This window comes from Cucurbita pepo, unplaced genomic scaffold (genome assembly GCF_002806865.2).
Source record: "Cucurbita pepo subsp. pepo cultivar mu-cu-16 unplaced genomic scaffold, ASM280686v2 Cp4.1_scaffold009074, whole genome shotgun sequence".
In the NCBI taxonomy this organism is placed as follows: domain Eukaryota; kingdom Viridiplantae; phylum Streptophyta; class Magnoliopsida; order Cucurbitales; family Cucurbitaceae; genus Cucurbita; species Cucurbita pepo.
The window spans coordinates 1-450 of NW_019654981.1; the positions used below are offsets into that span (position 1 = coordinate 1).

Below are 450 nucleotides of genomic sequence, written 5' to 3' on the forward strand. Positions count from 1 at the left end.
TTGATGAAACCATGATGAGAAAGAGAGAGAGAAAGAGAAAGAGAGCACAAAGTTTCAAGCTTGAAATGGATATGGAAAATGGGTAAAGTCACATAAATAACCATATTGGGAGATATCATCAGAACTCTGCCCAGAGAAACTCAATCCACCATAAGACATATTAACAACACAATTTTCCAAAACACCCAAAGAAGTAGAAGAAGAATAATTATTATTAGCAGCAGCATAACGAGCTAGGCGAGCTTTGGCAAGAGCAAGATCATGTTGAAGCTCCGCCATTTTAGTCTGCAACAAAGCTATGGCACCGATGCATCCATAAACAGGATCTCTCAGCCTAGCCTCCGCCTCATAAGCCAAAGAGTTCACAGTGTCCTCTCTCTGCTCCTCAGGCACCTCCGTCAGAATCTTGCTCACATTACTCGCCCCAAACACTTTGTGAACCTTGGCGAA

General features: G+C 42.7%; 1 protein-coding gene across 1 annotated transcript; it reads right to left on the reverse strand.

Annotated features, from left to right (window-relative positions):
• Positions 1 to 41: 41 nt before the first annotated feature.
• On the reverse strand, positions 42 to 447 carry LOC111787290 (LOB domain-containing protein 21-like; the record flags this gene model as incomplete). The annotated part of the gene is made up of 1 exon (XM_023667342.1): positions 42 to 447. A coding segment is annotated over one exon (393 nt), but the record flags the coding sequence as incomplete, so codon positions are not given.
• Between the last annotated feature and the right edge of the window lie 3 nt (positions 448 to 450).